The 13419-nt window shown below is 41.2% G+C and overlaps 1 protein-coding gene across 1 annotated transcript; it reads left to right on the top strand.

Moving 5' to 3' along the window:
* Positions 1 to 3855: 3855 nt before the first annotated feature.
* On the top strand, positions 3856 to 12711 carry OVOL3 (ovo like zinc finger 3). Its single transcript, XM_073600922.1, has 4 exons — positions 3856 to 4933; positions 7931 to 7989; positions 10501 to 10663; positions 10754 to 12711. The coding sequence occupies exons 1-4, from the start codon at positions 4834 to 4836 to the stop codon at positions 11074 to 11076; spliced, it is 645 nt and encodes a 214-aa protein (XP_073457023.1). The 5' UTR covers positions 3856 to 4833; the 3' UTR covers positions 11077 to 12711.
* Positions 12712 to 13419: the final 708 nt, after the last annotated feature.

The raw sequence follows: 13419 nt of genomic DNA, 5'->3' as shown, positions 1-13419 counted from the left end.
CCCCCACACGTTATTTTACTATTACATTACAAGCCTATATATCTAATGCGATAATAGAGTATTTTACTGGAAGCTGTATACCAAGACATATAACTCCATGCATATATAATAAAGGATACCTTTATTGTTCTGTATATAATGTATACAATATTATACTATACAGTACCTTATCTTTCTGTTATATCTCTATATTGAAATAAACTAAGATTGAAAAGAAAATCTCAGCGTATGTGGATGACCGTCTTTTTTCTCTGACAAATCCTGCAGTGTTGCTCCCCAACCTTCTCCGGGAGTTTGAGCTGTATGGAGCACTCTCCAATTTGAAAAGAATTTTGACAAATCGGCAGCCATGGGAATCAAAGTAGCTCCCGTCCTTTTGACGTCTTTGAAATCCAGTTTTAAGTTTAAGCAGTCAGACTCTGCATTAAAATACTTAGGTACTTGTATCCCCAACAATATAGCACATACCTACAAACTTAATTTACCACCTTTGCTGACTAGGACTCTTATTTTGTTAGAGAGTTGGAATAAAGGTTTGCACTCATGGTTTGGCAGATGCACCTCTTAAAAATGTGTATCTATACTTATTCCAAGCCCTACCGATACAGACACCCCCTCACTACTTTAAGCAAGTGCACTCGCTCTTTACTAAATTTATCTGGGCACACAAAAAATCTCAACTCCCCAGACGACAACTTTCACTCCCCAGACCCAATGGTGGATTAGCACTTCTGGATGTTTGGAAATATTACCATGCTACCCACCTTGGCAAACTCATTGATTGGAGCCGTCGCTATAATGCTAAACTTTGGACGCAATTAGTGCAAGCTCAAACGGATATCCCGTTAAAAGGTGCCCTGTGTTGTTTTGATAATCTGCCACCAGTGTTGAAAGCACACCCCTTGCTAGGCACCATGCTACGTATATGTCTGAGTACCGTCTTTTCAACTTTCCTCTCCACCCATGCCTCCCCCCTACTCCCAATTTTAAGAAATCCCGGTATCCTCCCTGGCTTTGGATCCCCGGAATTTAAGACCTTACTCCAATCGGGTCGAGCGGCCCATTTTCTGACAGCCAACCGTTGGCCCTCTATAACGGCGTGGATGAGTGCCACTGGCACCTTTAAGCTTCCTTTTTGGAATGTTCTACAATTACACCATTTTCTCCACTCCATTCCAAACCCTCAGCGATTTAACTGTAGTTTGACATCCTTTGAAGAATATTGCTCAGATGACAGGACCTTGACTCAAGTACTGTCTAAGACTTGTACTTTGTTAAATACTCCCTCTGAACAACCACACCTACCATTTATGCAAAAATGGGAGACTGAGTTAAACAGTTCATTCACACCAACCCAACAACACATTTGTAGATTCTCATTGAAGTCATCTATCTGTACAAAAATTCAGGAGACCAATTATAAAATTCTGACGAGGTGGTATTATACCCCCCATGTATTACACAAATGTTTTCCCAATACCAGAGACTGCTGTTGGCGATGCCAGGCGGACAGGGGAACACTACTCAATGTATTTTGGTCTTGTCCCAAACGGAAACCCTTCTGGACAGTAGTCCGGAACGTGACTCAAAATTTCAGAGCACAAGATTCCTGACGATCCTGCATTCTTTCTGCTACACATCTCCATGATCTCCGCAAGGCAATATAAAAAATCGATTGTACGACATTTATTAAATGCTGCCAAGTCCTGTATTCCTCTACTTTGCAATAGTTGGTAGTGTTTGTTTTTTCCAAACTGGTTACACAAAGTAGAAGATATAAATAAAATGGAAGATCTGATACTCGCAGCACAGCATAAGCAGGAAAAGTACTTGGAGGCTCTGGAATCTGTTCATACTCTCTGAAGAAGGTAAGGCCCTATTTGGCTCATAAATGTCATTCACAAAACACTCGGGTAAACATTTGTATTATTGGAGCTGTTCGCTATTTGGAACCTCTTCTCCCCCTCTCACCCCTTCCCTTCCCCCCCACTTTTTCTTTTTTCTCTATTTTTTCTTGAGCTATCTATTTTTCCTTCACCCTTTGTGGAATATGGAAAAGGGATTGGGCAGCCCCATGATGTCATCAGTGTTCACTTCTCCCGTACTATGTCTAACAAAATAAAATGAAGACACCTATAGGGGATATACCTTTAATCACTCCTATGAGACGCTGATACCTCAACACATTGTTTTATTGTTGGATATATTATAAGTTATATGTCTGGATTTTATAATATTTGTATAAAGTTGATGATGTACTGTAAATGAGCTCTGCCCTTTCTGGGTTTCAATAAACCTATATTTGAAAAAAAAAATTACAGCACCTGTGGAATCCTAATTCAACCTCTCTAATTTCTAGTCTAAATATTATTTTCCATTAGGATTTTATGGAATTACAGAGGACTTTTTTCAGCTTTGGCTTTCTTTACCCGGCACAACTGGCTTTTGTTGCATCTCCTTTTATTTCTATTCAAGAAGGCCAATAATACTAAAATCTGTTGGATTTGTAAAAAGGGTTCACGTATTTAGCCAGCATAACAGGCTTTTAGCCATAACAGGTTAACACACTGCAAATCTCAGCTAACAACATTTGTTAATCAAATAAGTCATAGGGGCAACGGGACAGTCAAATGAATCCAGAGCAGCAACTAATGACATCCCGTTAATTCCAGCATTGAGTTGAACACAATACATGCAAAGACTGTATGTACACAGCCAGCTAATGTCCCTCATTCTCAATTTGAAAAAAACAGTAATTGGGTACAGTCATGTCGGGGGGGGGACGACTTATCAATATAGTAAAAGCAACAGCTTTTCAGAATGAATTGTGCCATCACAATGCCCATCTCACCCTCTTGTATGTCCGTCTGCTAGTTTTGCATGGGGAGGAAGAGCCGTTTTCTCTATGTATGTGAGAAGAGGAGCTCAGCTTCATATGCAAAATGTTGGGACATTCAAATTATTCGGAACAAATAAAGGACCCTGAATACTTTGTCATCACCCTGTATATAGGCTCTATTCTTAAGAGCATCTCTACACTGATTCCACGCAGCCAGGTAAGTTATACTGCTTATAGATTACTGACAGGTGCTATAAATATATTGCTCATAATAATTTATTATAGTCTACTGTATGTATAGATAATGAAAGGGTGTCAGTGTTTTTTAGAAGTCTGTTGTATCAACAGCAGGTATATACCAACATGCTAGAAAGCTTCTGTATACATTTTACATGTATAAAATTGTCTGTAAAAGATTGCAATTCTTAAAGAGTAATCTTACTGCAATTTTTTAAAGTAAAGGCAAAGCATTCAGAAAATGATGGATGCTACAAAAGTTTGGAGGATTCGGCAGAGTGTACCTGCATTATGATATATCCCATCTTCACAAATATTTACACAGTGAAAAAAAATATGTATTTTCAGTTCAGTATCCACAGTGAAAATTAACTATTTTGTAATAACAGTTTTAATAGTGAGATTGTCTTTGACACGGAAAGTCATTCGTTCCCCTGATGGTTTTCTATAGGGTCTCAGTGTTTATTTCCATACTTTAAAGTGTTTGGGAGCTGGGCTCCTAAAGTTTCTGTTATCTACCCTATGCACCCCATACATACTCTTACAGGCTAGTTACACTTGTGCAACTTGGCATACAACTTTTGGACATCAGAGTAGCATGACAAGTCGTACCCCATGTTTTCCAGTGAAAACCATTCATATATATGCAACTAAAAGTCATAGCAACTTCAAAGTAGTTCATGCACTACTTTGGTTCGACCTTCATGCAATTTGAGGGCCATAGACTTCAATGTTAACCCTCAAAAGTTGCATGAAAGTCATACCTGAATATTTTACATGCAACACTGGGTCTGACTTTGCAGAAGGAAAACAAGTCACATCCAAGTTGCACCCATTAAAAGTTGCGTCAAATTTACACAGCTTTGGAGTCATACAAGTGTGAACGGAGCCGTACAGTTCTGCTCAAGCCTTTCACTTTCTGCAACAATTGTCCTCTGTCCAATTAAAAAAAAAATCTATGGAAGCATATGTTTTTGAGTCGTCCTTCAAATTTACAATACTGTGACTCACTAGCTGCTAACAAACTACAGTTACCAGTATAGGAACTACTACATTCATATATGCTGGACTTTTCAGAGCTACACAAACTTAGCAAGCATTATACAGCTAAGAGGTGTTCCTTCCAGCTTATGATCCATGCAGCATATACAGTATATTGTATTTTTCCTTCAAACACACACATCCTGTTCTGATTTGCACAGCGGAAGAGCTTTCAGGACTTCTGTTAGCTGGGCCAGGCCATTCTGCAAGCTCTCACTTCATCTCCTTCTGCTATGAAAAGCAATGTACTTCAAAGACCAGGCCTCATTGAATATGGGCATGTGTGCTAAGCATGATGTTTCAGACTATGCATTTGGGGGACACTTGGTAGGCATTGGAACTGAGTGCCAAATGCCTCTGTTCAGCACCTGTCTGTCTAAGCCATAAAGGTGTCCATAGATGGCTATCTGCAGAGAAATGTACTTTGCCAATGCTTGAGGCTGACAAATATGCTTATACTTAACATGAAGTAAAAAAAACTATATGACTGTCGTATGGGTAGGTGTATATGGCTTTATGCATGTTGTTGTTTGCATAATGTTGATTGGCATCTACATCAGCTGAATGTATCTGTCTAGTTCTTTCATCATCGTAAATTGACAGATCTGTTGAAGTTTATCACAGGCCAGATTGAGAACAAGAAAAGTTAGGATTTCATTTATTTTTGTTACATTTCTGCACAACTTCATCACTTGATAATTACTGACACCAGGGCTATGCCTCGCTCATTCTTGGTAAGGAGAAACCGCTCTGCTGTGGGAGTGACTGGATGGGGGCATCTTGTGGATGCAGAACGAGGAGACTTGTACATTCCAGGTAAGATGAATATACGTAATTAAATCTGAACTCCTGGATAAGCAAATATTGTCTAAAGTGGACATGTACAGTGCATCTGGAAAGTATTCACAGCACTTCACCTTTTCCACATTTTATGTTACAGCTTTATTCCAAAATTGATTAAATTCACTATTTTCCTCACAATTCTAAAAACAATACCCCATAATGACAACATGAAAGAAGTTTGAAATCTTTGCAAATTTATTCAAAATAAAAAATGTAAAAAAAATCACATGTACATAAGTATTCACAGCCTCTGCCATGACACTCAAAACTGAGCTCAGGTGCATCCTGTTTCCATTGATCATTCTTGAGATGTTTCTACAACTTGATTGGAGTCCACCTGTGGTAAATTTAGTTGATTGCATATGATTTGGAAAGGCAAACACCTGTTTATATAAAGTCCCACAGTTAACCGTGCTTGTCAGAGCATAAACCAAGCTATGAAGTCCAACGAATTGTCTGTAGACCTCCGAGACAGGATTATATTGAGGCACAGATCTGGGGAAGGGTACAGAAAAATTTCTGCAGCATTGAAGGTCTCAATGAGCACAGTGGCCTCCATCATCCATAAATGGAAGAAGTTTGGAACCACCAGGACTTTTCCTAGAGCGGGATGCCCGGCCAAACTAAGTGATCGGGGGAGAAGGGCCTTGGTCAGAGAGGTGACCAAGAACCCGATGGTCACTCTGACAGAGCTCCAGCGTTTCTCTGTGGAGAGAGGAGAACCTTCCAGAGGAACAACCATCTCTGCAGCACTCCACCAATCAGGCCTGTATGGTAAAGTGGCCAGAATTAAGCTACTCCTCTGTTAAAGGCACATGACAGCCTGCCTGGAGTTTGCCAAAAGGCACCTGAAGGACTCTCAGACCACGAGAAACAAAATTCTCTGGTCTGATAAAACAAAGATTGGACTCTTTGGCCTGAATGGCAAGTGTCATGTCTGGAGAAAACCAGGCACACTGGCCAATACCATCCCTACCATGAAGCATGGTGGTGACAGCACATGAGGGGATGTTTTTCAGCAGCAGAAACTGGGAGATTAGTCAGGATTGAGGGAAAGATGAATGCAGCAATGTGCACAGACATCCTTGATGAAAACTTGCTCCAGAACGCTCTGGACCTCAGACTAGGGTGAAGGTTCATCTTCCAACAGGACAATGATCCTAAGCACACAGCCAAGATAACAAAGGAGTGGCTACGGGACAACTCTGGGAATGTCCTTGAGTGGCCCAGCCAGAGCCCAGACTTGAGCCTGATTGAACATCTCTGGAGAGATCTAAAAATGGCTGTGCACTGATGCTCCCCATCCAACCTGAGCTTGAGAGGTCCTGCAAAGAAGAATGGGAGAAACTGGCCAAAAATAAGTGTGCCAGGCGTGTAGCATCATACTCAAAAAGTTTTGAGGCAGTAATTGGTGTCAAAGGTGCTTCAAAAAATCGAGCAAAGGCTATGAATACTTATGTACATGGGATTTTTTTTGTTTATTTTTAATACATTTGCAAAGATTTCAAACAACTTCTTTCACATTGCCATTATGGGGTTTTGAGGGGAAATGATGAATTTAATCAATTTTAGAATAAGGCTGTAACATAACAAAATGTGGAAAAGGTGAACCACTGTGAATACTTTCCAGATGCACCGTATTCCTACTTGATGTGTATGGGTATGTGTATTCTTACTTGAATCTTGGTGTGCTTGTGTATTTCTTCCAGCTCTGTGCAACAGCTTCCTGCAATAAGACTGGTCACTGATGTTCTCTCTCCTTGCGTCGAGTGACTGGTCTTGTGTCTGCCCCTTCCTGTAGTTTTGTACAGGCAACCTGTAATTGTAGGAAACGTTGTCTCTCACCCAAAGCTCTGTTCTCTGCACAGGCTAGGGTCAGCACAGTGATGATGTCAGTGCTACTTTTACAAGGAATAATCTGGGTTTGCAAAGACATTTGGTACTCACGCAATGCGTTTATATTCTTTGTAGCTATTGAGAAATATATTTACATGAACATTTTGTGTCCTGAGTTCAGCAGAGTGCTATGCATGTGCAGATTGTTTGCAGGCTTACATTTCTTAGTGTGAGCTTCAATAGATATCCACTCAGATATTCAGATAGTATGACTCTCCCTAAATAGTGAAATTATATAACCAATATTGGTCAGCCAGCCATTGTATTTTATTACACTAACTGCGGGTGAATAAATGTGAAATGCTTCTGTTTTTTCAATGTGTCTTTCAGGAAACTTTTATGAATTCATTGCAGAACAGTCATGGATCAGTTATAGCCAAATGTGCTGAAATCCCAGCTATTCACATGTACAATATATGCACAGCTCTATTTGTTTTCTGCAGCTGGGAGACTGTTTAACAAAAGAGGCACCTATTCAATGTATTCACACAATGATTTATGTTTACTTAGATTGACAATCTGTGTCTACCTCCCACTTACCACTGTTCCCATTTCTGCCGGTTGTGCCCCCCCCACCACCACCACCACCAGGTTAGCTCAGGCATGCAAATATAAGATAAATACAATGGGAGCCTGCTGTATTTATTAGATTTATTGGACAGGGCAAAGTCATTTAAATGAATCGGAAGGGGTTGTCAGTGACAATATGGAAATTATATTTAGAATCTGTTCTGTATGAAATGTGGCTTTTTAGCAGTTAAGTTGCTGATGGTGTTCATGAGACAGATTTATAAGATATCAGGTTTATTCATTAATTCCTTTCTAAAGACAGAGAAATTGTATATGTCCTGAGTAACATTTATCTGTCATTGACCTTTGCAAATCCTTCCCTGTCATCTGCCAAGGATTTCAGGTGCAGGGGTTGCAAGTAAAGAATAAAATGTTGCATAGTTTGCTAAATGAGAGTCTGATTTGCAGTAGATGTGTGTCTAAAATTGTTCCTAATTTACTTGATATATTTCCTCTAGTATGTATATTTTTTTTATCCTTTTATTTATCCTTTTATTTCATCAGATTCCATACTTTGGCCTTATTTACCAGAAGGTCGAACACAGGCTCCAACAGATGCTGAGGTGAGAATTTAAATGACTTATTGCATTCTGAACCTCATTGACATAGGCGTGCGCACAGGGTGTGCCAGGTGTGCCTGCGCACACCCTAATCACCCCGTGCTGAGACGATTCCCCCTGCTTCCTGGAGCCCCCTTTTCCCCCTGCAGTGCTGACAGCTTCCCTCTTAACATGCCGGCTGCTGCGGGGGATGTTTTAGGATGGAGAACGGGGGAAGGGGCCAGTAAATATTTCATTTCATTTCCTGGCCTCTTCCATTTTTGAATGAACACAGTGAGCGATCATTCTTAACTAAAGTTTCTGAAAGAACAGGAAGCCTCTCAGCACAGAGCATTTCTCATTCATTCACTGTCCAGTGTATCTGTGGCTGCAGAGAAAGGGGCTGGGGAATCAATACCCTCAGTCCCTTTCTCTGACTAAAAAGGGAGACATCAGGGGTCTGTTTAGAGTGACCCTTGATATTTCACCAAAGACCCCCTACGGGGCTCCTAAAATTGTAAAAATTAATAAAAAATAAAAAACTACTGACACCATCCATTGCCCTACTGACACCAATCTCTGCTCTACTGACACTGTCCACTGCTTTGCTTATATATACCCATGTGTGTTTGTGCTTTGGGGTGCACACCCTAATGAAAAAGGCTCTGCACACCAATGCCCATCTTTTCATTGATCTTTCATTGCCACTGGAACAAAACTGTAAAATAATGTGCCCTCATAAAGTGACTGTAATTGCTAGCTTTAATTTATTTTTTAGCCTCCCTGGCGTTTTTCCTGAGTGTGGCTTGAGGTTAAATTTCAGCACCATTAGCGGTAACCCTGAGCCACACTCGGGATTACATCTCAGGATCCTGGTGCGGTATACTTACCTTGTCCCCGGGATCCTGCGATGTCCCCCGTTGTGTCCGTGGGCTCTGTCCTCCTCCCGAAGCCTCTGTGTGCCGGGCTCCGTTCCCTGCGAGCGTTGCGATGCATGGGGGCGGAGCCTGGCGGCAAATTCCAAAAAAGTGAAAATTCATAACACATACTGTAATCTTACAGATTATAGTACTGTATGAAATTATTTCACATCCCTTTTGTCCCCAGTGCTTTGTCCAATGCCCTGCATGCAGTTTTATATTATATATACTGTTCTTTCTGCCTGGAAACTGGAGATTGTCCATAGCAACCAAAAAGTGTCCCTTTACGTCAAAAGTGGCTTTAGACCAGCTAGAAAACAGCGATAGTAAATTAGAACACTTGCAGAATTGAGCGATAGTGAATCGTGGGGAAATTTATTTTATTATTATATTATTATTTTCTATAATTATTTATATTTATTTATTATATTATAATTTATGATTTTGTGTTTCAAACTTCATCATACCCGGGATATCTACTAGACTCTTGGTGGACAGATTTAAGTGTGTTATTGCTAAGAATTAGGTCTACAATATAAAACGCCAAATTTCTATGCAAAATAATTGTACCACTTTGAGACACAATAATCTGAAATAATCATTCCGCCAGGGAGGTTAAATAACAAACAGGTTTATACTTACCTGCTCGTGCTTTCACAGGCACACCTATGGGCTCGATCCTGAGCTGCCCTGCCTGTGTCCATAAACAGCTCGGCCCTGCTCCCTTGTCACAGGATTCCACTGACAGCAGCGAGATTCATTGGCTCCCGTTGCTCTCAGGCAAGCCTGTGAGAGCAGGGAGAAGGTAGAGAGCCTCTACAGATGGGCACAGGTAAGTATACAGTGGGGTGAGGGAGCATACTGCTACCTAAACATTTTTGACCTTAATGCAAGGAATGCATTAAGGTCAAAAATGTTTAGGCTTTAGAACCACTTTAGCTCACAGACTTCAAGGTGCACAGTGGACCTTGGACTACAGGCATGGTCTGGTGTTTATGCTTGCCCCAAAAGTACTGAAAAAAGCACAAATAAATCACCTGTAGGAGTAAAAAAGGCATCATACTCACCCTTGTCCCAGATTCTGTGGTGCAGGGGGTGGCGTCATCATCCTTAAACAAAATCCTGTGGAATTCTGAGAGCCCCAAATCTCACAATAAGATGGAGAAGCACAGTGCATGTTCTCAATGACGTTTAAACTACTTTAATTTCCCCTTATCTTGCCTGAAGGGGGGGTGACATCGCCTAAGGGCAGAAGCTGGGGGAAAGGTGAATATTCGTATTAAACTTTATTCCCCTACAGATGATTTTGTTTTTTTGGAATTTTTTTTCAAAAAGTTGTATAGGGAGGAAAACGGCTTTTTCAATGTGAAGTCCGCTTTACAGTTCCATTGATATCTACGCAAGCTATCTATCAAAAGCAGTTTAAAATCAGCTTGGGCTGTGCTTCCAAACAAGTCAATGTGGATGCGTTGCAAATGCAAAACACAATACACTGGCCCTAATACAGCTGGCTGCTTGAAATAACAAATGTCAAACTTGTATGTGCAAAACTTTTGCTATTTTTTTTATTTATTTATTTTTTCTTCTGTGCTATCATTCTTCTTCTTTCCCCCAGGGCCCATATTCTTGCCGGGCTTGCAGGAAGACTTTTCCACTGCAACGTATGTTGACCCGTCACCTGAAGTGTCACAGCATGCAGAAGAGGCACCGCTGCCCGTGTTGTGCTAAAGGGTTTAACGATACATTTGATCTGAAACGTCACATGAGGACTCACACAGGTAAGCTATTGATGGTGGGATCTGATGCACAGGCTCCCTGAACTTTTACAGTTCTTGTATTCAGAACTGACAGCTTCTTCACCCATACAGGTATCAGACCATACAAGTGTCCAGCCTGTGATAAGTCCTTTACTCAGCGCTGCTCGCTGGAATCTCATCTGCGCAAGATCCATGGGGTACTACAGAGTTATGCCTACCGCCAGCGCCGCTCCAAGATCTACGTATGTGAGGAATGCGGCTTTACATCCTCCAGCGCTGACACCTACACACTACATGTCCTAGAGGTCCATCCCACCAACCCCATGCTATCCAAACACCTACGGAAAAGAGTAGCTGGTGTTCTAAGAGGGGAGATAGGAGGTCTGATGCATCCAACGCCGTGTTACCTTGCAACTCATGTCTCAACAAGATGACAGACATTATGAGCCAGGGCATTTCTTCTAAGAAATCAGCAGGGGGAATAAAGAGCCACTCTATCAACAGTATTTTTCTCTTGTTTGGGTGGAGTGGGACAGGATGACAGTGGCCTACGCTCTCAAATCCTTGTAAAAAGAGCTTTGCTTTTCAGTTGAGCTATTTATGTTACCAGACATGATTGCTTAATGCCGGAGAAACTATTGTGCCCTTTAGTGGACTCTCTTTCAGACGAGTTATCAACCTATTGCAGCTGCACTGTGGGGAGATTGCTCCTTCTGGGATCTAAGCAGTATGCAACTGCCAGAGAGTATTAAACCAAGCTTCACTCCACCCAGAAAGGAGAACTCGCTTTGTGGTATGTTGCTTTTTAAAAGGATTTAATTGATGAGTCCCTATCTCCTGATACCCCCACATCGAGAGGTGTGCCACCAGGGGATGGGGTACCATTGCTCTAAGGCTGCACCAGTGATCAGTAAGCACAGCTCTATACACTATATTGTCAAAACTATCGGGACGCCTGCCTTTGCACGCACATGAACTTTAATGGCAGTTTTAGTCCATCCGGTTCAATATTCAGTCGGCCCACCCTTTACAGCTTCAGCCCTTCTGGGAAGGCTGTACACATGGTATAGGAGTGTGTCTGTCTATGGGAATTCTTTACCATTCTTCCAGTGATGTTGGACAAGAAGGTTGAGGTGCATGCCAGTCACGTTCCTTCACTCCAAAACTCACTCATCCATGTCTTTATGGACCTTGCTTTGTCCACTGATTCAAATCATTTGGTAGAGGGGGGATTATGATGTGGGGTTGTTTTTCAGGGGTTGGGCTTGGCCCCTTAGTTCCAGTGAAGGGAACTCTTAAGGCGCCAGCATACCAAGACATTTTGAACAATTTCATGCTCTTAACTTTGTGGGAACAGTTTGGGGATGGCCCCTTTCTGTTCCAACATGACTGCACCAGTGCACAAAGCAAGACATGGATGAGCGAGTTTGGGGTGGAGGAACATGACTGGCCTGCACAGAGTCCTGACCTCAACCCAATAGAACACCTTCATTGGGATGAATTAGAGTAGAGATTGCTTCTGGAAGAATGGTCAAACATTCCCATAGACGCACTCCTAAACCTTGTGGACAGCCTTCCCAGAAGAGTTGAAGCTGTTGTATAGTTGCAAAGGGTGGGCCAACTCAATATTAAACCGTGCGGACTAAACCTGCATCCAATTTGCAATAGTGTGAACCCAGCCTTAAGTGGCTGGAAATTTGGCTGGTTCAGCAGGGGCTGGCCGTATTCCAATCAGTTTGTGGCCATTCCTGCTCAACAGAAGTCGATTGTTTGATCAATTACTGTCGAAGGGGCATGTTTGAAAACTTCTCTCAATCAGTGGCTGTAGCCAATGAGCTGCAGCCGCTGATCCATGTATTAATACAGCAGTGGGTGCAGCTGTCAGAATACAATGTCACTGAAAGGGGAATTCCTCCATCCACCTTGCTTATGTGGATGATGAGATATGTGTTTGGCCAGCTTAACAACTTCAGCTCCAGAAGATTTTATCTCCTTCATGACCAGGTCATTTTTTAGCTATTCAGCAATGCACTACTTTAACTGCCGATTGCTCGGTCATGAAACACTGTACCCAAATTAAACTTATATATTTTTTTTCCACACAAATAGAGGTTTCTTTTGGTGGTATTTGAACACCACTTGTTTTTTTATTTTTTGCAATATAAAGGAAAAAGTTAAAACATTTTCGAAAAAAAAATATATGTTTTACTTTTTGCTATAAAACATATCCAATAATTATTTTTAAAAAAAATCACTTTTTTCATAAATTTTGACCAAAATGAATTTTGCTACAGGTTTTTGATAAAAAAAAAAAATCCCAGTAAGTGTATATTGATTTGGTTTGTGTTAAAGTTATAGCGCCTACAAACTATGGGATATATACTGGAATTATTATTTTTTTTATATTACTAATGGCAGCGATCAACCACTTATAATAGGACTGCGATATTGCGGAGGACAATCTGACACGAACTGACGCTGGAGGAACTAACTGCCACTGACATCACCAGTGACAATACAGTGATCAGTGATAATACTTTACACTGTCACTGTACTAAGGACACTGGCTAGGAAGGGGTTAAATATGTGCCAAACAATGTTTACTGTGTCTAAAATGTGCTGCTTTTTACTAATGATCTCTAAAACTGACAGATCGCTCCCTGTGTACAGAGCACTGTGTTGAATTTCAACACGGAGCTCTTGGCTGTGATTGCACACAGCCTATCAGCAGGTCCCGGCAATGAATTATTGGCTGGGACTTGCTGACAGACTCCCAC

Source organism: Aquarana catesbeiana, linkage group LG09, assembly GCF_042186555.1.
Source record: "Aquarana catesbeiana isolate 2022-GZ linkage group LG09, ASM4218655v1, whole genome shotgun sequence".
Lineage (NCBI taxonomy): Eukaryota > Metazoa > Chordata > Amphibia > Anura > Ranidae > Aquarana > Aquarana catesbeiana.
Note: the sequence above shows the minus strand (reverse complement) of the source record. Positions and strands in the feature narration are given on the sequence as shown.